This window comes from Falco rusticolus, chromosome 5 (genome assembly GCF_015220075.1).
Source record: "Falco rusticolus isolate bFalRus1 chromosome 5, bFalRus1.pri, whole genome shotgun sequence".
Classification (NCBI taxonomy): Eukaryota; Metazoa; Chordata; class Aves; order Falconiformes; family Falconidae; genus Falco; species Falco rusticolus.
This window is the reverse complement of record NC_051191.1, coordinates 35468540-35492445: the sequence shown is the minus strand read 5'-3', so window position 1 is coordinate 35492445 and position 23906 is coordinate 35468540. Positions and strand designations below refer to the sequence as shown.

General features: G+C 41.8%; 1 protein-coding gene across 1 annotated transcript; it reads left to right on the top strand.

The window, feature by feature from the left end:
• Positions 1-74: 74 nt before the first annotated feature.
• On the top strand, positions 75-6615 carry SLC35E3 (solute carrier family 35 member E3). The gene is made up of 5 exons (XM_037389712.1): positions 75-585; positions 721-831; positions 2447-2605; positions 3545-3627; positions 4099-6615. The coding sequence occupies exons 1-5, from the start codon at positions 196-198 to the stop codon at positions 4283-4285; spliced, it is 930 nt and encodes a 309-aa protein (XP_037245609.1). The 5' UTR covers positions 75-195; the 3' UTR covers positions 4286-6615.
• Positions 6616-23906: the final 17291 nt, after the last annotated feature.

Here is a 23906-nt window from a genome sequence, read left to right as displayed (position 1 = left end):
CGGGCAGAGGCGCTGGGAGCGGCGGCTCCGCCCGCGGGGCTGTGCCGGAGCGGGCGGGGCCACCGGAAAGCGCGAGCCCACGTGTCCCGGCGGGGCGGGGGCAGGCGGCGGCGGCCCGGCCGGTGCGCTGGCGGCCGGCGGGGCTGCCTGGGGCGGGGGTGCCTGGGCCGCTGCTGCCCGGCCCCGCGGGACGCCATGGGCTGGCTGCCGACGCAGGGCCGGCTGGCGGCGGGGCTGCTGGTGAACCTGGCCGCCTCCATCTGCATCGTCTTCCTGAACAAGTGGCTGTACGTGCGGCTGGGCTTCCCCAACCTCAGCCTCACGCTGGTGCACTTCGCCATCACCTGGCTCGGTCTCTACCTGTGCCAGGCGCTCGGCGCCTTCTCCCCCAAGAGCCTACAGCCCGCCCAGGTGCTGCCGCTGGCCCTCAGCTTCTGCGGCTTCGTCGTCTTCACCAACCTCTCCCTGCAGAGCAACACCATCGGTACCTACCAGCTGGCAAAGGCCATGACCACGCCGGTCATCGTGGTCATCCAGAGCCTGGCTTACGGCAAGACCTTCCCTCTCCGGATCAAGCTCACGCTGGTGAGCGGGCGGCGGGGCTGAGGGGAGCGGGGAGGGGGCGGGGCTCGGCCGTCGCCTCAGGCCGGGCGGGCGGGGAGGGGAGGGCGGGAGGCGACGGTGGCGGTCCGGCCTAAACCCCCCTGTCCCCCTCGTTAGGTCCCCATCACGCTGGGCGTCTTCCTCAACTCCTACTACGACGTGAAGTTCAGCGTCCTCGGGATGGCGTTCGCCACGCTGGGTGTCCTGGTGACCTCCCTCTACCAAGTGGTGGGTAATGGCGGGGGGAGAGGGGGAGAAGAGGGCGGGAGCCTCGTGTTGGTTGGTCTTCAGGCCGCTGTCCCTTGGTTAGGTCACCTTTAAACAGCATCCTGCCTGCCAGGAAGCCCTCCTTAATTATTTGTAAAAGAAAAAAATAATAAAAAAAAAATCAGCAAACTGTGATAATTCACCACAACCCCTGCTAAATTGTTTAAGGAATTGATCGTCCTTGCTGCTAGGATTTGGGGTGTCATCTTTAATGTGCCGTGAGCGTATTTTCAAGGGTTGAAGATTGCTTTATTGCTAAAACTCCGCTTTTCTGGAAAGCCCAGATGATCTCCATGCTGAAGTGAGGGCCTTGCCTCTGAGCCTTTCCCTGGAAAGGCCGTTTTCCAGTAGCTGAGGTTGGCAGGGGCCTCTGGAGATCATCTGGGCCAACCTCCCTGCTCGAGCAGGTGTCTTTGAGCTATTTACCCTTTCTTCTATTTCCACTCTACACAGTCTAAGGTGTTTCTGTAGAGGGTGTGTTAATATATATGCACAATATAACTTTTATGGCTGCTTATGGTTGAAAAAATAGCTATGTCCAAGGACTGCCTTAGCCCCTTCTGCTGCAATGTTCTACTAACAGCTCACTACTGCCTGTAAAAGCCTCCTGATGTAAAGTCCCCTCATGTTGATGTGATAGTCATCATCATCAATTTAAATGTAAATTGCTCTGTAACAGGTGTATTGTGCCTCCAAAAGAAATGAGGCTCTTTGACCTGTAGTGTGCAAGATCATAAATAATGGTATTCTGTCCTGTTTTGACACAGGAGGAGGAGGAGAGAGGTGCCGCATAACTTTAAATGACAGGGTTTGTTTTGGAGAAATTTTAGTAGCTGAGTGAAATTATTCTGTATTTCTAAAAAATACTTAGCAAGTTTATATGCTGGAATCCTTGTTACTAATTAACATGATTTTATGAAGTATGTAAGTGTCATTCTTCAGTATAATACAAAGATGCATCTTTTTAGCTATTAACATCTGTCTTCATAACCATAGATAACTAATGTTTCTTAAAGTATGCTACATTGAAAATCCAAGTTACAGTCAATTATACTCAATCCTGAAGTGAAATCCAGTAAATTTGGAATAAACCAGCAAAAGACAGACAAATGTTTACTGGTTTTGTTAGCTTGTGTGTGGAAGAAAATGAGGAGAAAGGAGCAAAAGGAGATCTCTGCTTAGGCGAAGGCACTCTGCTTCATCATAGACAGGATCTGGAATTTGTCTTGAGAATAGAAGGGACCTAGCATTTTCTTCCCAGCTCTGCTACTTTTTTTGTTCTTCCTCAAGTATAATACTTGACCCCCAGGCTATGGGAAAAGGAAGGTTTAGGCACTCAGGGTTTTTTCATTGACCCTGCATGTGATTTTCTCCTTACGTGGCTTGTGTGCTTGCAAGAGACAAATGCATGGGCCTCCAGTTAGGCAAAGGTATACGATGATGCTCAACAGTCTGTTTGTGTAGTGTTGTCCCCATGAGATTCCCTCTTTGTTAGGAGCCAGTTCGCTTTTCTCAAGTTTTCAATTTATGGGGTTTTTTTCCTCGCAAGTTTAACAGCTTTCTCTTTTGCTTTTAGTGGGTAGGAGCTAAGCAGCATGAGTTGCAGGTAAACTCTATGCAGTTGCTGTACTATCAGGCGCCGATGTCCTCAGCTATGTTGTTGTTCATCATACCCTTCTTTGAGCCAGTCTTTGGAGAAGGGGGAATATTTGGGCCCTGGACACTTTCTGCTGTGGTAAGGCTTTTATTGACTTTATTTTAATTTAAATAATGATCATTGATTTAGTTAAACTTGTATTAAGATCTGTTTCGTGGTGAAACAGGTTTTTGTGCAGTCATCGACTGTAATGAGGTGAGAGGGGCGTGTGTAAGAAAGAACCCTTGTTGCGTCTGCGCCACTTCCTCTTAGAGGAGTCTGTTGTCAATTGATTTACCTCCTTATTCTAGTTTCTGTTTAGAGGGCATCTGAACAACAGGAAAATCTGACAAAAATCGAGAAGCTTCCCCTAGTGTATTAAATTAAAAATATGTTAAGTGCCCTAGTTCCAGCTCTTACTGTTCAACTCAGAAAAGGGATAAGCATGCTCACTTTTGACACTCTCAGCTCCTCTTCTGCGGAAGGATGCCAACATTGGTTGCCCTCTAGAATTGCTAGTTTATTATCACTAAGAAGGCTGTAATTTCTCTCTTTATCCTTCTGTCCAAAAAAGAGCCAGAGGCATATTCTTACCACTGCTGATTTTGCCGCTCAGTGATGGGTCATTTCTTGTAGTGCTGCAGTTTATGAACGGGATAGCAACTATTCTCAATAATAAAACTGGATATTTTTACAAAATAGTTTGTGTTATGAACATAAATAAGACATTGTCTCAAAGGTAAAGATTACAACTTCTGTGTATGAGTAGCCAGATTTTCCATATCACTCTTGAATGTTTACTGATGGTAAAGGAGAAAAGGCTTGTGGTTGTATCAGTATGTATTTATGGACGTCGTACCCTGAGCTACTTATACATATCACCAGTGTCTGTACTGATTTGAAGCTGTTTCTATTTTTGTTCTCCATATGTTTTTTGTGCCTGATATTTTGCATTTGAAAGGAAACTAAATAACCTGGAATATATCTACAAATGGCCAAAAGCATGTCAGATTACTGACTGTGTCCATTAATCCACAGATAATGGTACTGCTGTCTGGAATAATAGCCTTTATGGTAAACTTGTCCATTTACTGGATCATTGGAAATACATCACCTGTCACGTATCCTTTGTAGCATTAGCTGTTTCTCCTGTTTCCAGATGAATTATGTCAGCATTCATTTGGGCTGATTTACTGTGGGAAAATTGTTTGGTAACCTGCCTGCTTTATCTTAAATGATGAAGTTGGAAAAGCCTGTTCCTATTGTAGTTTATTTTGGTTTTTTGTTTGGGCATTGTGTAGATAATGGTGGCTAACTTACTGACCTGACCTTCTTACCTACAAATAATATTTACCCACGCTTCGGCCACCTTGAGGAAGTGGTGGCGTGTCAGTCAGTTTGTAGTGTATGATGGGTGAAAGACTTTAGGTGGAGGTTAATTCTCATAGCCGCAGAGATGCAGAAAAGTTGAATTAGTTGAAGTCAACGTGACGTACCATTGCATGCTTTGGATGTAATTAATGAAGTTCCCAAGTGTTTGTTTTTACAAAAAATAATACTGAAAATTGCTGTTATCCTTAACAGAGGTCTAGGTATAACATGTTTGGACATTTCAAGTTCTGCATCACTCTCCTGGGAGGGTGCCTCTTATTTAAGGATCCACTGTCAGTTAATCAAGGCCTTGGGATTCTGTGCACATTGTTGGGCATTTTAGCTTACACCCACTTCAAGCTTAGTGAGCAGGAAAGCAGTAAAAGTAAATTGGTTCAGCGTCCATAAAGCAAGAGTTTCTGGAGATTAATAATATTGTGAAGGAAAGCAAGTACTTAAATATGCATTGATTCTGGAATGCACAAAATCGCCTTGTTCATTTAGATCTGTGGGTTTAGTTTAACCACCAGGATATTTATTCTGTAACTAAACCAAACAGACTGAATTATGTAAAATGGTGGGGGTTTGCCATCTCAGTCCGTCCAATCATTTTCATTGAGTTAAACTGGTAACTTAAAAGAGAGGAAGACACACTTCAAATTGCTGTGGAAGGTATACTGAAATAATTACATTTTTTGGATACCAAATGAGATCATGATGGCTACAGTTACCATGCAGAGAGAGAAAAAGATAAAGAATCCTGTCTCTGTGATTGTGCCAGCATTGCTGTTGTGAGGAAACTTGGAGGCACTTTTATGCAGATGTTCGGGTATGTAGTGATGCTTCCTCCTTTTTGTCTGATGAATGATGAAGAGGAAACATACATCATTCAGTAGTTTTAAAAAGGGCCACCAAGTTCATTTCTATTTCTTGTATGCCTTCTTGTGTTTGGCTTCAACACACAGATAGATTTGGGCTGAAGAAAGTACATGAAGATGGAGAGAGATGAGAAGGAGACACTGGAAAACTTGAAGCCACAGGCCAAGCTATAGAAAAGTAGCAATTCAGATCTAAACGATTCACCTTAAACTTTTATTTTGGTCCATCAGGGCATTAATGAAATCATTCATGTTTTAGAGAATTCTGTTATTGCTTTATAATTTTCTCTAATGCCAAAACAAAGGCTTTACATGAGATCTTGTAAATACTCCTGAGCCTAATAAAATCTCTGTTTTTTGTGGTAATAACCAAATATTTTGCAGCCCTTGCACGCAGACACCCATGTTAAAAATAGTTTTTGAGAAACCTTTGGAAAGGTCACCATCTGTAATGGATGTGAAGGTTGCCCAGTTCTCTCTCCTGCCTTCAGCTCCACCTCCGTCACTCCAGCACCTTTCCCCGAGTTACCTTCGGTGGGATCTACAGATTTGTCTGTTCTCGTCGTTCCAGAGCAAGGCCCAGGGGCTGTCTGAGCAGTGCTGGGTAGGCAGCATTTCTTCAACAGACGGTCCCTGGAAATGTGTCAGAGTGACTGAAGAGCACGAGGTGGGACCTGCTTCTGCTCTTTCAGGAATGCTTTGAAAATTATTTTATGACAGTATCAAGCACCGTGTTTGACAACATGGAAGGAAGAAATTGAGTGCTGTTCTATTTAAAAAAAGAAAGAAAAAATAACTGCTTTCAGTAAATCTGGTGAGAACGTATGTTCACTAGATTTGCAGGGTTAGAATTTATTTGCAATGTCTTAATCCTTACATTTTGGGGTTCATTTTATCTTCATCTACCTCTAGCAGATTTGAAGAGGGGAATTATGTGAACAAAACCAGGTATTTAAGTTTTACAGCCACCGGCAGAAATTATATTAGTTCCTCCAAGCGTTTTACAATATAGGTAACAAGTCTTTGTGTAGGAAACAATGCAAATCTTCTCAAGCTTGTAAATTATTTATTCTGTTACAGAGTTCTTGATTTAAGAAAAAGTTATTTCTTTGTGTAACCTAAGTTTACAACATAACACTCTATATAATTTCAGAGTTAGAAATACCTGAATAATTTTACATCTTTACCAGCTGTTTCTTGGACATTATACTGATCCAAGGATAATTTTTTGTATACGTTTTTATAAGTCTATATAATTAGTTTTAAAATACAGCCTGGACTACTGAAAGATATGTTGAGACAATCTATCTCTGGATGCATATCTTTCAGTACGACACTGAGAAAGCCATTTGCATTAATTTGTGCTGTGCACAAGTTCTACTAAAATGTAGATAGACTGCAAAGACTTAGTTAGAAAAGAAGAATTGAATTAAAAGCCTGTGTAACAACAGTATTTGGGATGAGACAGATGTAAATGTTTATAAAGTCCTGGAATGAACAAAACAACCATGTCTGAAAATACAAGACTCCTTCAGGAGAGAAGCAGATCTGCAAGAGAAAGTTAACAGTGTCATTAAAACAATACATTATAAATACAGTCTGTTGCTGGAGTGTGTAAGTCGTGGAGGTCACTTAGGTGACGTGATTTTTTTTCATATGTTCGAGAACTCTCCTTTGAGATTTGCCTGTTGTATCTGACAAAGTATCTTGAACTTGTCATATGGTTCAAAATATTAAATTCAAGAGGCTTGTGTAATCATGAGATAAATAGATATTTGTATGTATTGTTTCTTTGAATACCATGTATAGGGTGAGAATAAATTTTTAATCACCTGACTGATACCTGCTTATTGCAGGGGAGAACAGTTGTTCGTGACTTTTTTCGTCTTCTGCTTGGATTGCTTAGACTTTAGGGGTCTAGGTGTGTATAAGACAAAATGGTGCTACTTGGATTTCTGTCTATATAAATATTTCAAGGAGTTCGCATGTTTTGGGGCTGAACTCATGACACAAATGAGGGAACTTAAATCCTAAGGTAAAATTGGAGTCTTATAAAAATCAGTGGTACTTACCTGGTGGGAAACTTGCTTATTCTAGTTTTTACTACATCCCTTTAATATTTTTTTCCTGCTAATTATGTGTATTTCATTCAGTTTTGGCTTTCCTGAAAGAGAAATGAGAGAGTGGACATCTTTAATAATATGTAGTCATCACCCTCTGTGTTGCCGTTGCAATTGGAGATTTACTGTACAAACCCAGGTGTTTACTTTTTGCTTTTCATTTTACTTCATATTCTACATATGACTAAACCATGGTAACAAGATGGACCTTGGTCCCTTTCTGCCTTCAAGTGTTTTGCTGCTTATGTTTGCATTCTTTACTTTTAAAAGCTACCATTCATGTAGTTCTGGTGGAAAAGCTAGCGTATATACCAGGGTGCCATTTGAAAATTAGACCAGGTCCATATTACTCTGGTTAAAATGAGTGACTGGTGGAAAGTTCTCTCTGCTAGCCTTGTATCTCAAAGCACTAGAACAACATACACAAGGTTTTCTCATTTTTCCCAAAGGGAGTATACCTTCACTTATGAGATAATCAGTTCAAAGCTTTGTGTTACCGTTAACTCTGGTAACTCAGCACTCATTTGACAGATTTTGCATCTGGTTTTGTACAATTTGCTAAGTTCTTGCAGGCTCTGGGGGCACTGTGCCAGAAGAGTTTTCCTGTTGATGGGTGAAGAGCTACTTTCTCAGGCCTGAGGCTAAAGGAGGGTGGTTTGCTGCTGTGACATGTATGAAAAGGAGGTTTGTCTTGCAGGAAGCCCTACCTTCAGGACAGAGCTGCAGTTCAGCAGGAACGTGTCCTCTCTTGGTCTCATTTTGCGAAATGAATGCCCTGTGATGGCCCAGGGCTGAAGCAACATTAAAGCCTTGTTTGGGCTACCAGTAGTCTTTGTTAAACTTATTTTAAAATACTAGTGGCAGTCAGTGGTGGTTAAGCATTAAGGTCAAAATCTCATTTTTGTAATGTCTTATATAATAGGAGCTTCAGAAAGGTGTTTTATAACATGTTGGAGTACAGCTAATGTCTAGCCCATGTCTAGTTTGTCACATCTGCAAAATCTATCAAAAAATGATGGATTTCATAACTGGCTGTATGTATTTATACAGTTGAGCTGCTGATAAGGGGCTTGCTCTTGAGCAACACTGTGCTACTGAGCACTTGGCATACTGTTAATGTATTTAGCAATGATCTAGAAATATCTAGCCTGAAATTTGCCAGCGTGCTTAGGAAAGGAAAAAGAAGGCTTACTGATAAGTGAGCGAGCTTTTTATCTTCTTGCTTGTAACAAGTGTGAGGCAGAATTTCAAGGGAATTTGGAGAGCAGGCCTTAGTGTGTCCCTCAAATCACCTTTCAAAATAAGATTTTTTTTCTCCCAAGGTCTCTTGTTTTACTCCAAGTGACATAGCTGATGTCTTGGGTGGATTTTAAAAGCAGTGGAGTCTGGATTGCAGACTTACAGGTGTCTGCTGGTGTTTTGGGGTTTTTTTCCCTCTTAAAATTTTATGTTGGGTACGCACAGCCCAGCTTCCCTGTTTAATGAGAAAACAAAAAAGAAAGGAATGTTGACTAAATGAAAGGTGGACTGGGTATATAGTGAAGATACGTTTAGTTTTGCACAGCAGTTTCACTCTTCCAACTGTAAAGATGCAGCTCTATGTTTCTCTAGTGTTACAATCATGTAGCTGCACAAAAGCACTGGCTTTCTGCTTCATACCAATTCACTCTCTTCCTGCTGGTGTGCTCTTTCTGATTGCAGTCTCAGCCTTCCATTTGACAGCTCAGTTGCTGCAAAGATGATTGGGATGTCAGTCGCAGAAGGTTAAGAACATGAAGTGAAAAACTATCAGCAGGAGCTGATATAATTTTGGATAATGAGAAATCCTATTCTAAGACACAGAGATATCTAACCAAAAAGACCTGTGCTGAGCAGCAGGGAGATGTGTGGGTTTATCTCCAGGAGGGTACTGCAAAGAACCCAAGAGCTGAATTGTATGAATTCCCACTATGCTGCAGTAGCTGACAAACTTAGTTTAAACTAGATTTCACTAATATAAAAATCCAAAATCTAAATGCCATGCAAAAAAAATAAATAGCTGTATTCAGACAGTATAAAATCTTTGCCAGACTCGTCCCACAGTGATGGTTAACCTTCCTGAGAGAAGGCAGCTATTGTTCCGCCTCCCCTTCACCCACTGATTCTGGGCTTCGTGAAGGAGCTTTTGTGTTCCTGAAAGCTGGTCTGCTTTTTTTCAACTGTATCAGTTGGTCCAAGGAAAACATATCACCTCTCCCTACAGAGCTTGTCTCGCTGAAGTTGCTGTTCTGCTTTCACCTAACTGACTTGGATCGTGCTCCTGTCTTCCTCCAGTAGCTGAAGGGTCTAAGAGACCCCGGGGAGTAGAACATACTCCATTGCCACGTGTAACGGCAGTGTCCAGTCAGTCCTGCTGTAGAGGATCCCACCCAGACCAAAGGGTTACAGTTACAGTCTGCAGTATAACAAGAACTAAAGAAAGGGGAAATGAGATCCCCTTTTCATTGTTTTGGTTGCAAGGCAGTTACTAATGCTTTCAAATTTTAGTCTTTTGTCATTTCCCTTTAGTAGGTGCATAAGAAAGCTCCTTTTCCTGTTGTAGGCTGCCCTTTCTGTATAAAGTGTAATTATGCCATATTTTAGGGAATTCTGCAATCGAGACAGAAATTGTATTCACTGCTCGTGTAAATATATTGACCTCACTCACAAAAAAAGTGTTGCTTTTTTTTCACTTAGGGACCCTTGATTGCCATTGCAGTCCAGAAAAAAACCTAATTGCTCAAAATACAGGAGTCGTCAGGTTAACTTGAATTAAAAGGTAATTTGTGAGCTCAGGAATTGCATGTGCCTTCCCAGCTACACTAGCTTAGTAACTGACAGGCACAATATGCTGCCTTTATAATGGGAAGGCAGGAACAGACATGGACAGATTAAATGTAATAAAAGTAAATTACATATTTAAAAGCAAGTAGTGGGGATGATCCAAAGGTTGCCTGAGGACTAGCATTGCAAAGATATATTCTGATTTGTTAGTGGCTTCACTGGAATATGAATACAAGCCTTTCATTTGAAAGCACATGGTTATATTTAAGGAGCTCCAAGAAGTCCAGCGTGGTCGTGTGGGTAACTAGCATGTGCAGGCTAGCAGTGTTGTCGGAAAAGGATTATTTTTAGAACCATAGATGGCTGTGTTGCATCCAGGAAGTGCAGGGAGGAGATCTCTGGTTGAAGCACAGCATAAGAAAGTAGTTTTTAATGACCTTGGCACAGAAAACTGTTGTATTTTTTTTTACTTTCTTACAAAACAGAGTCTGAAAAGCAAAGTTGTTTAAAGGAGCTGCGTTCTGATCTGGCAGAGCATGTAGAGTTAGCATGGCTTCTGGGACCAAAGAACAGAGGTGGCTGTGATTTAAAAAAAAAAGTGAGACTGGATTAAGAGAAAATGAGAGGAGTGTACAGCACCATATACATCTAGGCAGGTTTTAAAATATAAGGTATAAGTTTAGATGCTTATCTCCACGATTAGGCATCTGAATAGCTGGGCCAGATTTGTCAGTGTGAACTTCTTCCATTTCAATTATATTTAATGGAGAATGGCATGTGCTCAACATTTCCAGAAATGAAACTGCATAGTTGACAAGTTTGACATTTTGTTTGGTCTCCAACCAAATGTCATATGCTGTTTAACAAAGAAACTGAGCCCTTGTTCTGCTTCCTTACTCTGTGGTGTTTTTAATCCTCCTTACTCTGCAGAAAAATAAATAATTTGCACACTTATTTTCTGTTGCATAACTAGAGTGACTGAATCGGTTTTGTTTTACAATACACTAGAGTTGCATATAAAAAACTTCTAAGATCTTGGAATTTTTCTACATGTACACATGTTGATTCCACTCAGGTTTCTGTCTTAGAGCTGAATAGAAAAAGCCACTCATATTACACAGCATCAACTGTTGTGAAATAAAGCGCCTCTCCAGGGAGTGGAAAGGCAATGTTAGGGTCTTCTGGGATCCAAAGTGGTATACTTGTTAAATACATTTCTTGTGTTGGTTAGTCAAAACTGATTTTCTATTTGTTAATCCAGTCGAGAGGAGAAACTGACTGTGGTGGTCATATGTCCTTCAGGCAGTTATGACACATTTTGAAAACACATGATCTCACTCTTCTGAGTGGTGAGATGATATTCTGATCAGGATTAACAATGTACCAATGTTTTTAGCTAGTATTATTCCCCAGAGAGCCACTTCAGCTTTTTTTGAGGTGCAGTTTGCATTAAGACTTTGGTCTACAGGTAGAAAAAAAAGGAGACATGTAATAGATACATGTTTCCCAAAGAAAGCCCAAGCAAAACTCTTCCATAAAGGCTATTTTGATTCATGGATAGTTTTGCCTTTATCTGGATGGACACGTAAACCTTGTTTCTACACCCTTAACCCTAGGGTCAAAATGAGGTCCAGCTGACAGCAGTGTAGACAGACACATGGGAGGCTGGCACTGAGCTGGGGTTGCTCAGCACCCAAAGGAAGTTGTTTTTACAGAACTAGATGCAAGATTACAGAACCAGCTGTACTTGGATGTCGTTCAAACCTCATCTTGGATGCCAAAGAGAGAAATTAAAATACAGGTCATTTGAAAATCAGAAACTTTGGAAAACTAGCAGATTTAGTGAAAGACATGCTCTTAGTACACACTGTATGAGATGGCAGAGTCTGTGGAAGGTATGTTACTGCTTAAGGGCATGTCCTGCTCCTCCCCATGAACACAGCTTGGGCACTTGCTTCTGCCCCTGGTTCTGTCTGACCTGAGCGATTCCTCTGGCCCCGTGACAGGCAGCATAGCCCTGGCTGGCTCAGGCAGCGAGCCGATGCCTTACTGTGCAGGCAGGCAGGTTCCAGTGCTGGGACAGGAGAGCAGGGAGACACCGCATGCCTGGAAACAGGACTGAGGGGTGCAGGGCAGGGTGGGAGGCATCTCTTTCAGTAGTCTAGATGCAGTGTCCACATGCCCAGCCTCAGAAGGCAGCTTTTGAAGGAGAAGGTTTTGCACATAAACAAAATAGTGAGAAAGCCCTCTTTCCGTGTACAGATACCAGCTTCTCAGCCAGAAGCCTTCAACAAGTTTCTCAAGCACTCCACAACACAGTTATTTACCTGCCTAGAGATGGTCTTGAAGTCTTTGGGAGACTGGCTGGCTCTGAGCTGCAGTGGCTTGTTGCCCACCACTGTAGCATCTTGTGGACTGGCAACTATTTTCCTTGTCCTCTGTATAAAGGGAGGATCTTGGGAAGGTTTGTATTTTGGTCATATTTTTCAGTGTGCTTTATTTAGCTGGACCAGTCTGTGCTACATCAGCTGTTTCTGCTTACATGAAGACAGATTTACTCAATTGAGAGTCTATAATAATTCACAGGGTGTCACAAAAAATCAGAAATCATTGGGATATTATTTTTAAAGGCTGGTTAATTTTCTAATCAGTTACTTGTCCCTAAGCAAGACAGGATTTAAATATCTTTTAGGCATGTATTCTCAGTGTTTTCATTGAGTGTAAGAGTAAGATAAGCAGTCCCCTGATCTCCAGAGTTCCCTTTTAAAAATGGATGTAAATCAATGCATACAAAGACACCAAAAAAAATTACTTTAGGATGTGACATCCTTATTGACTAACGGGATTTAACATTTTGGGGGTAGGAATGACTGAAATGAAACAAACTTCTGGAAAGACACTTCTGCAAAAGTGGCTTGACAGGATTGGGTTGTAGCAGAAGTCAGAGACATTGACATCTAAAGAGGCACTGCTTGCAGTGAAAACTGGAATCAAAACCTAGTAGAAATTGAGAGCTGATAGGTAATATAAAGCATAGATAAAACCATAATGTTTCCTTAGCTACTGCAGTCATCTTTTTGGTCTTGCATAAAATAATTGTATTGCTGCATGGACCGAAAGGACTTTAACTCTTACTCCATGTGCACGTGCTGATGCTCATGTGAGACAGCTACTTCTAGCTTCTCCTCTTCCAGAGAAGATTGTCCTTTCCTGCCTGTGTCAGCAAAGAGGAATGTGTGCCCATGCTGTGGTGTCCATTGGATGCAATCATGTGAGTAACAGTTTAACATGCTAGACTGTGAACTGAACCCACTGAGATGTGAGTAGTAATCCCTCCATCTAGTTGTGTTGCAAGGGCACTAACTCCTGCTAAGAAAGTATCATCAAAAGCAGAGGGAAGTGATGTCTTGAGCTGGAGCAACTTTATTTGGTAGAGCTGCTTGATCAAAGCTGTAATAACAACAGCAGATCATGCATGCTAGTAGACAAATATCAAAATCATAATTTTGGAACTGTGTGAAGAAGAAGCTTTGAAAGTGATGGAAGTATTAGCCACAAGATGAAAAGTGTCTCACCTCTCAGTCTTTTATCAAAAAGTTGCCACAGTAAAATGTATTTGCTATCACAAAGGAAATTCCTTTACTATCTGCACAAGTGGGATGCAAAACACAAAGTTGAAAGGTGCTCTCTACAGATGTTAAGATGTACATTTTCAAAGCAGCTTTCACGGAAGAGAACAGGTTCAGCTTGAAGTACAGAGCAAATGAGCTATAAACCAGAACGGCCTGAAAATTACCATCAGACCTGTTTTCATCCTTACAGTCAACCCAACTCATCTTGCAAAGAAAGCTTGCAGCTCCTTTGCAACACAGGAAGAGCTGGCTAGGGCTAGCTAAAGTCATTATCAGTGGTAAAGTGCACTCTTCTCCCTAAGTAACACCTGAGGGAAAATTCTGGGAATTTGGAGCCAGTTCTATCACTGGAGATACTGCAGGGTCTTATCAACCCAGGTGACAGATACCTCAGGTCACAGTAGAACATTCAAGGTGTGGCTAGATGATAAGGGAAAGACCACCGAAGGAGTTATTTCCTGGTTTCCTTCTCTGATTCAGTTGTGTGTTACCGCTGCTTTCCTTGTGATGTCTCATGTGACTGAATGATAAAGCAAGCTGCCATACTAGCAGCAAACAGAAGTAAATATCCTGCTGTTGAATCGGCTAAATCTGGTCAAATGAGCCAAAGCCAGCTCAAAAATACGTGGCACAGCTACTGGCAAGACCATTGTTTCACTAGGGTATTAGATGGGCTCAGGGCATTCTTTCAGTGGGGTATTGATGGGCTCAGCTGCATCACCTAACGGTGTAAAGTGGCAGAGTCAATCCAACACCACACTGCTTCGAAAAAAAGGTCTCGCCATCACAGCTCGCAGCCAGCTGTGAGGAGACAAGGCACCTCTTTTACGGTGGTGTGCTCTGAAATCAGCCATGCTTTCTGTAGGCTTTGCTTTCGGTAGCGCTGCTGCCTAAGCTAGCTGAAACAGATCTCACCCTTTCTCCTGCCTACCTGGCTGTTACCATTCCAGTGATGTCCTGGCCCAGCCGTGGTGTAACTACTCAGGGCTACCTCAGGGAACCGACAAAATACATTATTTCTCAGGTGTCCCAAATCACTTTATCCACTTTATGTCATAGATGGACAAATATTTGTGCCAGTGTAACAGAAGGGGCATTGAGGATAGGAGAGGTGGATGGGAACAGATCTTCAGGAAGTAACATGCTGATGAAATGTGTGCTGAATCTTCAATATCTCACCAATAAACACAACCATTTTGGTGTGGGTGTGCAGCTAAGTAAGCCCCACAACTGGTAGGTTTCTTTGAGCAGAGCAGGTATAGTAGATAATGTGGCTGATTAGGGGTCAGGAAGAACGTAAGACAGGCCCAGGTCAGTGATTCCCTGCAGCTTTACCTATATCCCATCTGGTAACAAAGAGAAAAATAGATATTGTGGCGTCTCTTGCATTGAAGGAGGTAAAGATCAGGGTAGGCAATTATCCACCAAAAGGGATGGTCTGTATTCTACCAGACCTTCAGTAGATATTCGGGAAAACAAATGTGCTCATGAATCTTCTTGAAACTCAGTATTTTGGTGCAGAAATCCAAAAGACCTGTACTCTCAAATATCTCGCTGCAGTGCATTTCTGGATGTTTGTGTGAGGCTTGTTTTGCTTATGTGAGGAAACTGCAGCCTATCTCCTGACAGCCAAGTCACGATGCAGCAGTATCTTGGAGAGCCACAGTGACGGATTTGAGATTTTCCCCTTTCGAGTAACACTACAGTGGTGTATTTCTCTCAAGGTGTTCTACCGTGCTGTCCCCGCTCTGGCTTTGGCTTACATCTGAACAACATGGCGTTAAGGTAAGTAAGGTGGATCAGAAGTCAAAGCCTGCATATCTCTCCAGGAAAAAAAAAAAAAAAAAAAAAAAAAAAAAAAAAAAAAAGAAGCAGAAGACACTGCCAAGAAAAAGGCACAGACTCAAAGCTACCACAGATAAAAAAATTACTTTTAAACAGGGGTGATCTACACTAAGATGCTAAAATGGACCCTGTGAAACCAGCTGAAGGAAGGAACGCCAGAAGTCCATGCACTTGCTTTCTCTGGAGGCAAAAGATAACCGAGATATTAATACTTCAGTGGAACCAAAGCACAGAATGGTATTTTGCATGGCTGCTTCATCTGCCGTCAGAATTTAATTTGTGTTCTGCTTTTCCAGTGGCATCAGTGGGTTTGTGCAAGTTTTCTCCATTTATTTCCAAGAGCCTTTCTTTGTGGTCTGTAGGTGGCAAAAACCCCGTTTCTCCACGGGATGGCACAATCCCCACAGACCTTCGCTGACAAACCTCCTGACAAGCCAGAGGGCTTGTGTAGAGTTTTAACCCAGCTTGTTGAGAGAGGTAATGTCTGTCAGACCAGCTCATGGAGCCGGGGGAGGTGCCAGAAAAACAAGCTCAATGGCACACACATCCTTCAACACTTCCTATACCGTTTGGGTTAATACTTGCGCGCTCTCTCTCTCTCCCTCTCTCCCCCTAAACCTTTCCTTCCTGATAAAAACTGTAAATGTCACCCTGATCTGTATTGCCCACCGGTACTTAGGTTTCAGTTTGTTAGGGCAGTTGGGGTAGGGGATTCCCCTTGCTTTTCCTGTTTCATATTTAGTAAAAAAAAAAAAAAAAAAAAAAGTTTTAAAAAATATATTCTGGTAACAAAACTGTCTTATTCAAGTTTCTCTAGTGCAGCTGGACCCATCAGAGTCCTCCTTGGCCTAAAACATGCCACGTACTGGAAACCAGTACTAGATGGCTTTCAGGTGGAAGCAATGAAGAACTAAAACTCTACAATAAAAGAAGAAAGGCAGGGTATGAAATATATGGCTATTACAACACTTTTAAAAAGGAGTAAACCCTCTTGCTATATGCTTCCTTATTGATCCAATTCTACATTTTCACATGTAAGTACCAAAAATTAGGACACATTTGCAGACTAGTTTGCAACCTCTTTGTATGAAACTATTTCTTTATATATGTCTAGAGAGTATATATATTAAATATACTATGGATATGTTAACAAAATCTGAAAAGCAGCAATGACATGGAGGGGGAAAGGAGACAAAGAATATGCAAGTACAGCAAGAAAAACACCACAAGGAGCAAATGGAGAAATTCTGAGGTGAATGTAAAAAAGAAGCTCAAGACAGTGATGGTGATCCCAACCAGCGTCTGGCACCTGAACTCCAGAATGCCAGAATCACGCTTTCTTAGTGTCTCTAACTGCAACTGTGAGGGTGCAAAACATGTATGAGAGCTTTTCCCTTGACTCAGGAGGAAACATGTGAGAGCCTTCCCCTTGATTTCTATCACTGTCATGTTCCAGGGCTTTGGCACTCAGCTTGGCACAGATTAACCATCAAGGCTGTTGCAGCAGAACTGCCTGCTGCATCTCTGTAGGTCACAGGACTCCTCCTGAAGGAACACCCAGCTATCTCCTTAGCCAGCTCAGTTCCCTAAAGTTGTCTGGACCTTTGGAAGGGCCTAGGTGCCTGTGCTTAACACCTTGCTCCTGGTCTTACAGGTCTTCCACAGAAGGGTGTTATCTATGGTAGATTGCCATTGAAGGACAAATACTTTTTGCACAGAGCTTTAGGGACAGTTCCTGTTCTGTTACAGCACAGAAATATATCCTGCTTTGATCTTCTGTGACAGGAGTAGTCCATTAACTCTGGGAGACGAGGTTTACTGCCTATTTTCTCATCCCTTTCTTGCTAGACATTTGAATAGGAAAAAAAGAGCTGTAAGATGAACTGTGAGTAGCGGCAGAACGGGAAATTGATACAATTGATGCACAGATGGAGCCTTAATGCTGAGCCTTAATAGCCGCTTTCCATGTTTTAGGCAGCCTCTCTGAGAGCAAGGGAGGAACTTTGCCGATCAATAAAAGGAATAGGTTGAACAGGACCATTAAGAACATCGGTGAACAAACAGCTTTTATCACATCCTTAACATTCATTAACATGATTATGCCATATTGGTAAGGTACTTTGACAATCCTGTCAGGTTATTGCCAATGGAAAGCAAGGTGACTAGTTATGTTCTCTTTGGAGATGCAAGTACAGAAGAGCTATACATGTGGACTGGAGGAAATACATCACAAGATCAGCCATAAATAAAAATGAAGGATGCAAGTTCTGAGATATTTCAGAAATCTAAACCCTCCAATTCCAACTTCTGCTAGAAGATTACTCTAGATTCTGCTAGAAGATAACTCAAGATGAAAGTAAAATGTGTGGCCCACTACAACTATATCATAACTAGGTTTTCTGGACGTTAGGGCAATTAAAAAAGAACCTCTGTATATGTCATGTGTAAATCTCCTCCCTTCAGATCTTTTTTAAACCAGAGTACTAATATACCACTGGAAACATAATAAATAATTAAAAAAAGCAACTTTACTTGCATATTCATTATGCTATGCAAACTTAAAAGATCACAAGACCATATGCTTCAAGATGACTGCCTCTCCAGTATAGCCTGTTTTCTGTGTAAAGCTCAATGTGCTTGAGATGTCTTATGGGCTGCTTTGCCAGCTAGGTAAAAGGAAAACTTGGTACGAGTGTGTAGCTGTCTGGGATTCATTGGTGAATTTATTTTCTACTCTGCCAGCTTGTCATTCTTCTACATACAGACACTGGCTCTTGATCTAGAAAACCTGCCCTTTTCTTCTGTTTCTTTCCCATAAGAGAGTCTTTCAGTCCAACCAAATACAGCCACCATTTTGAAGTGGAAGGAGCAAGAGGACTGAATAACCACTGTCTGAACATAAAGTTACGGAGCGATTTGGGCTTGCCGTTTACAAAGAAAGCAATGCAGTGGATACAAACCTACTATTAGGAGCCCATGGATTCAGTCCTCTATTTGGTTTGGGTCTCAAGTGGAGTTTGGGTTGATTTACTGCCTGTGATTCAGAATGCTCCAGGCTTCTGTGAACATCACTTTATGGGTTTCACCAGGTGGACAAAATGTCAGTTTTGTATGATGCTCAGAAAAGTCCATATCAATATAGTCACTGAGAAAGGACAGGACTAGCACAGATGTAGCTCCCCTCCTAGTAGAACTGCACCAGATCCCTCCCATACATCGTTACTATTCCCTTGTTCCAGAGAGAGAACCTTTACTGTTTTGGTGCATGAATGTGTTCCTTAGATGCTGTTGTTTGATGTTTGTGTTTAAACAAGTACTAATTCACAGGCAGGCAAGTGGACACTGTAAAAAATTTTTCTTGCGTGGCAACAAGTAGTTGCATGCCAACTATTAGGTGGTGAGGCAACAAATGATCAGGATCCACCTGAATCAAGAGAGGGCATGTAAAGAAAAACACAACTTGAGTAGCCAGGAAAGCAACATGGAACTTCAGAAGGATGGGTTAGTAAGGTACATCTGTTTATTTCAGGACGTGTATGGATCCATGCCTGATTTGGGGGAGACTTAATCTGAAGGAAACTCCTCCCCTTGGCAAAGTGGGCTTTGGAATTTATATCCAAGACTGATAACGTAGCCCTGTTTGTGATGGCAAGGAACTCTTGGAGGGAAACTACTCAGATCAACCTTCAAGGTTTCAAGTCAAGGCTAGTTTTTATTTACAGATACTAGTAAATGCTCCAAACAATTTGTCTAGCTACTAACATTGTTGTTTATCTGCACATGCTGCAAGCTGTATGTTAAAAGCTATACTGACAAAGCTACGCTCTCAGAAGTAGAGAGCCATTTAATACCAGCAGAAAGGTGACTTTGTAATCCATCAGCAAAATCAATGATATTAGCAAAAGGAGAGTGCTGAGGCTTTTCTCAGGAATTAATCTCTCATTCTGCATCAAGTAAAATCATACACCGGTCAGTAAAGTTGCATCGAGCAAACACCACGTTGGGGAGCAGGCTACAAGGCAGCCTGCAAGGGAGGATGTTACAGAGACTTTGTGGTCCAAAAGAAAGGATATATTCTTTGTATAACAGGCAGCTAGAAAGCAAGCATGGAAGCATGTGGGGAAGCAGATACACAATCAGATGCATTAAATGGGTCTGAGTAAAGAAGCTGCTTGTGTAATTAAACACCCTGCTCAGTTTTGTTGTTAGTAACAAACAGTTTAAGTAACAGCCAGACAGTTAAAATCATTTTTGTCTTCCCCTCCTCTAACCCAAACTGCAGCCTCACTTTAATAATATTCCAGGCCCGACCTTATCATCGGCTGTAGTTCTGTCCATACAAGGTATCCCAAACCGACTGCATTTGCACCAAATCCTGCATTTGCTCTCAGCCTTTCCCAGATCTAGGTCAGGTCCCTGAATGCATTTCAGTTTCGTCAGGAGCTTCTGAAAGACAGTCTCTCAGTCTTTCATGTGAGTCCTGTTAGCCTGTGCACACCCCACACAACCTTCTGAGCCACTCCCTTGAAGACAAATACATTTTGCACTGGACTGAACAGCACATTTGAATGACAAATGAACACTGAATTAAAATAACAATTCTAAACTGAACTGGGGTAATCGCAGTCTGCTTAAACAAGGCAGATGACCATAGTTAAACCGACGATTGCTCTGATCTAATTACACACAATCAAGTACTTCTACAGAGAGATAACTGGATTGTTTAATTTTCACAGCTACAGATAAGTAAAGCAGGAAATGGTCAATCTATCCGCATACTTTGCCCCTATTTAACAAGTTGAGCAGGAGAAAAGCATGTTTCTTCACTCAATGATGTTCCTAACCAAAACTACTCAGAGTAAGAAGAGCCTTTTTCGTGAGATTTTTCTCTTTCAGTTCTTCAGAATTGCTCCATGAACTTCTTTCAAAAGTGAAGACTTTAACACAAAACTAGAGGGGGGAAAAATCACCTAAACCTTCCATTCCGTGTTAGATGTTGAGCACTTGTAAGCAGAAGGTCAAGATAATTTGTTTATATTTTTGCCAGTTGTCCTCCCTTCAGAAGACATACACTATTGTTTTGTTTAATTTTGCTTGTGGCTTATAGAGTTGCTACCAAACAGGAATCAGATTTGAGCAGACAGACGGGTAGTCTCCCAGATGCACAAAGAAATGAGTGTGCCAACTAAACAAAAGCAGAAGAACTGCTGTCTTCTGATGTGGGCTTGTTCCAGCTCCAGGTGGTTTTGAAGCAGCTTGTAGTTAAGGCTTTCAAGATCAGGGCCCACCTGAACTGAGTGCCTGCAGGAGGGAGGTAATAGCTCCCAAGCAGCTGCTAGAAAAACATTTTGTTTGAGACCATCTTTGCTAGTCCACCTGAAGTAATGTTACATTTTCCAAAATAAACAAGGTTGAATCTGGAGTTATGGAAATGTAGGGGACAGCCAATCTCATATCCAAAGCACCCATAAATACTGCTGGTAGCTGAGCCCAGGGTGTGCACACAGGTGAAGCTGCAGAACATCTGCTGTGCCACCCAGTCCACAGAGCAACTGGGGTTGTTGGGAAGGTCAGTGCAGCCCTGGGCAGCTCAAAGGCACAGCTCCTGCGCACTAGAAAAACACAAGTTTAACAGCAAAGTACAGCTTAGTGTTCCCTGTAAAACAGCTGCAATAGCATCTTTGCATTCCCACTGCTGCTGCGAGCCTTGCTGTTGATTTGTGCTTGTCATTACTGTCTGTTCAAAATTGCCCTCAGGAAGGCCGTGTCCCCTTTTATTTAGTAAAATTTAGGTGTCATTTATAGGAAGAAGTTTCCGGTGTGGTACTGACAGACCTCTTCATTGGGATAGGTCTTAGGAGTTTCCCTGAACTGAATATGCTATTACTGGCATGAGGATTTCTTATCAATCTATGTTTCCTTACACAAAAACCCAGGAATTTTAAGAAAACAGCGAATTATTTCTCCTGTATTTGTACAGAAGTGTCCAGACCCACTGTCTGGCATGTGGTGGCACAGCTCCAGCACAAAGGCCTGGCAGAAAGTCCCATTAAGCCACACGTCCCAGCTACATTTCAGCATCCTTTTTCCACTGTCCTTTTATGTTGTGGTGCCTGGCAATCTGCAGCACATCACTGATCACAGCTTTTTGTGGTACTAATAGAGATGCAGTCTAAGGCTTCAGAAAGGATACATCATCACAAAGTAAGGCCCCAGAGGCTTTTTTTGAATTGTTTTCTTTTTGTCTGGGAGCAGTTGATAGCATGTGAGCTTAACCTGTCTGATAGCAAGAAGCAGCAAATGGGCTGGAGATGAGAGCTGGCAAACCTTGGCTGCCTGTGCCTCTGATCAGCATCTGGGAACTTCAGACCATTTTGTGTGTGTGCTGGATACTGACTAGGTAGCAGCCAGGAAAGTGTAAGCAGGACATGTTGGGGGAAAAAGAAAAAAAAGAATTACAGTGAGGAACAAAAATCTGAAACTGAAGTCTTCAACAGTCCATATGTTCACTTGAGTTGGGCACCCGTGCAGCACAGTGACCCATCTTCCCTCTGGTATATGTGCCTACAGGTAGACCAGATCCATCTCAGAAAATAATTTAGCTTGCAAGCATTAAACAATGAGATGTCTACAGTCAGAACCTGAATTTATATTAAAAAGGGTCTCATACCATGTTAATTAACCACAATGTAAAGTGAGTATCTCCAGTTAAGGCAGCTGGGCTACATCTGCTCTAATTATTTTCTGTAGCATTATAAATAAAATACACAGGTAGGTCTTGCTGTAGCGATGTCTTCTTTTTATGACCTTGAAACAGGGGGGAAGTCAGGTCTCATAACTATATAAGCTTATTACTCACCCTTCAAGTAAAACTTCTTAATTATACTGGTCCTAAATTATCAAGCATAAGAAAATAATTATGCATATTGATGACATACCATGTGCTGTATTAGTGACAAACTAGTGACAAACAGAAGTAGTGCAGCACTGCAGGTCAGAAAATATTCCTCTATCTCCCTAAACAAGTACAGACAGCACATTTTACCTACTTAAGCCTCCTCTTACTTGAGATTAGTCTGTCTGAGAAAAGAGATAAGATTGTCCTTGAAAACTGATAAAAATTCTAGACAGAAACTGTTGGGGGTTTTGGTTTGGTTTTTCTTTTATCCTTGGCAGTTAATAAATTGGTAAGGGAAGTTATTATTTAAAGGATCCCACTGTAATCTCAAAGTCATTGGTCACAAGACACTTATTGGTTGAGAAGTGGAAAAAGAAACTCACAGTTACCAGTTTGGTAGGTCTTTACTGTAGAAAATTTATTGCTAATTTAAAAAGCACCTTAATTTCCACACAGCGTTAGCAAAATGACTCTGTGGCTTAAAACAAGGCTCATTAATGTCATACAGGTTTGGGAGAACTCCATAAACATTCTGGTCTTGTTTTGCTTCAGTTCAGTAAAATGCATTTTGTATAGGAATTAGATCGTTTTCATGCCACGTCATGACAAGATTGCGCATCAATAATACTGCTGTTCAGTGTTACATCGACTGAATGTAGCCATTCAGTTCCATCCTCCTGTGTTTTTGTGTAGACACAATTTTCTCCTCATGATGAAGCTAGCTAGCTAAGGACCTTTGGAATTGGAGCGCTGAGTGGGAATGAGCAGATATCTGACTTTGCCTGTGGCAGGACATTCCACTTAAACCAGATTTCTGTTTGCCTTCAGAGCCCGGTACTAACAGAAGGTGAGCACACTTTGCAAAATTATGGCAGCTTCTCAGCTGTCCCTCACTAGACCCTGAACTTTATGCTCTACAGGGCTAACAAGCTCATCTTGAAAAGCTGTCATCACACAAATATCTAGATTTAAACCATTGCTGGAATTTTTACAAGGTGCCGTGGTTGCTGAAAATCTGTATTTGGCCAACAAACAAGTCCAGGCAGTTATCCACTGCTTGTTTGGACAAGTTAGTTGTCATGGAAAATTGCCATTATATTCACTCTGCTCTACCGTATCTTTAACACTATCTGCAGCAGTCATGTTCTCTAACAAATCTTTTCACTATTCAAATACAATTTTACAATGTCATCTTGAGGAAAGAAAAACCTGAGAATTAGAACAGGGAGTCAAAAAAACCCTAACCAGTTCTACTTGAAGTTTAGCAATTAATAAGTACCTATCAAAATAACATACTTCCAAATACCCTACACTTAAAAGATACTCAGAATTGCAGAATGGAAGATTACAAGAATATAGGAGAATATGACAGCATCCGGGTCTCTTTGGATGTAAAGTTTTCTCCTAGTTTCCTCTCCTAAATATCAGTGAAAAAAGCAACTTAAAAGGCACAAATGACCATTGCAAATCAAACTAGTATTCAAAGGTGTCATTAGGCAGGCAATGAACACTTTTTTATTCTTGTGTCCCTGAATTTCTGTGGACTATAAGCAAGAGCCTCTGCCTTTATTAACGTTGAAAGAAATTGACGTAAGTTTTCTATCACTAACATATGCTGCAGCTGGATTTGTGCAAGTACAGGGTTGCCATCAGAAGTCTTAAAAGCTGTTTATCTATCCCCCCAAAAGGTCTGATGTTTCAGAACTGGAGCTCACAAACTGGGGGGTCCAGAGGGCTGCCACCGGCGGGGACGGCATGGCCTTGCCCCACGCGGGCATGGCTGTGCCTCAGAGCTACCACATGAGTCTGAGGGGAAGTCAGATCTGCCTGCAGCCAAAGACGTTTTAATTTTGG

Bases quoted from the DNA above. Each gene is read 5' to 3' on its own strand.
- SLC35E3 (XM_037389712.1), top strand. From the start codon at position 196: ATGGGCTGGCTGCCGACGCAGGGCCGGCTGGCGGCGGGGCTGCTGGTG. The intron at 832-2,446 runs GTGGGTAATGGC...TTTTGCTTTTAG, and splicing joins TGACCTCCCTCTACCAAGTG to TGGGTAGGAGCTAAGCAGCA. The intron at 2,606-3,544 runs GTAAGGCTTTTA...ATTAATCCACAG, and splicing joins CCTGGACACTTTCTGCTGTG to ATAATGGTACTGCTGTCTGG.